The 1,212-nt window shown below is 61.9% G+C and overlaps 1 protein-coding gene across 1 annotated transcript in view; it reads left to right on the top strand.

Moving 5' to 3' along the window:
- LOC106898519 (rho guanine nucleotide exchange factor 11-like) overlaps window positions 1-1,212 on the top strand; it is a gene marked incomplete at its 3' end in the record, with an annotated part of 21,790 nt that overhangs the window by 3,450 nt on the left and 17,128 nt on the right. Inside the window, exon 4 of the mRNA XM_014959816.1 lies at window positions 33-88. Within this exon, the coding sequence (XP_014815302.1) occupies window positions 33-88 (56 nt within the window). The remainder of the gene's footprint in view (window positions 1-32; window positions 89-1,212) is intronic.

Below are 1,212 nucleotides of genomic sequence, written 5' to 3'. Positions count from 1 at the left end.
CCCCCCACCCCCCTAATTTTTGCCTCTCCCAGGTGAACGGCACGATGGTGACCAACAGCTCTCACCTGGAGGTGGTGAAGTTAATCAAGTGTGAGTATGGCCAGGGGGGGTTGGCACCTCCTGGGGGGGCAACCAGTAGCCCCGGGGGGGCAACCAGTAGCCCTGGTCCCCCCTCAGATCCTGGCTGCTCTCCTCAGCCACCCAGCTCCATCATGTTCAGGACATTTGGGACATTGGTGGCCCCCCCAGGGTGACAATCTGCCCCATAGCAGGACCTAAAAAATGAAATGAGTGTCCAGGGGGGGCAACCAGTAGCCCTGGGGGGGCAACCAGTAGCCACGGGGGGGCAACCAGTAGCCCTGGTCCCCCCCCAGGTCCTGGGTGCTCTCCTCAGCCACCCCAATGTCCCACATTTGGGACATTGGTGACCCCCCCAGGGTGACAATCTGCCCCATAGCAGGACCCTAAAACATCAAATGAGCGTTTCCAGCCTCAGCCACGAGCCTCGCAGCTCCAGGGGGGGCAATCAATAGCCCTGGGGGGGCAACCAGTAGCCCTGGTGTCCCCCCAGGTCCCAGCTGCTCTCCCTGGCCACCCCAATGTCCCACATTTGGGACATTGGTGGCCCCCCCAGGGTGACAATCTGCCCCACAGCAGGACCCTAACAAATGAAATGAGTGTCCAGGGGGGGCAACCAGTAGCCCTGGGGGGGCAACCAGTAGCCCTGGTCCCCCCCCCAGGTCCCAGCTTCTCTCCCTGGCCACCCAGCCCCATTTTGTTCATTGGGGACATCGGTGGCCCCCCCAGGGTGACAACCTGCCCCACAGCAGGGCCCTAAAACATCAAATGAGTGTTTCCAGCCTCAGCCACGAGCCTCGTAGCCCTGGGGGGGCAACCAGTAGCCCCGGGGGGGGCAACCAGTAGCCCTGGTCCCCCCCAGGTCCCAGCTGCTCTCCCCGGCCACCCCAATGTCCCACATTAGGGACATTGGTGGCCCCCCCAGGGTGACAATCTGCCCCACAGCAGGGCTCTAAAAAATCAAATTAGTGTTTCTAAAAAATCAAGTGAGCGTTTCCAGGCTCAGCCACAAGCCTCACAGCTCCAGGGGGGGCAACCAGTAGCCCCGGGGGGGCAACCAGTAGCCCTGGTCCCTTATGGGGAGGTGCCCCCCCCCCCAACGATGCCCGTTGGATGTTTTGGGGTAAAAAAAGT

This window comes from Calidris pugnax, unplaced genomic scaffold, assembly GCF_001431845.1.
Source record: "Calidris pugnax isolate Ruff unplaced genomic scaffold, ASM143184v1 scaffold503, whole genome shotgun sequence".
Lineage (NCBI taxonomy): Eukaryota > Metazoa > Chordata > Aves > Charadriiformes > Scolopacidae > Calidris > Calidris pugnax.
Note: the sequence above shows the minus strand (reverse complement) of the source record. Positions and strands in the feature narration are given on the sequence as shown.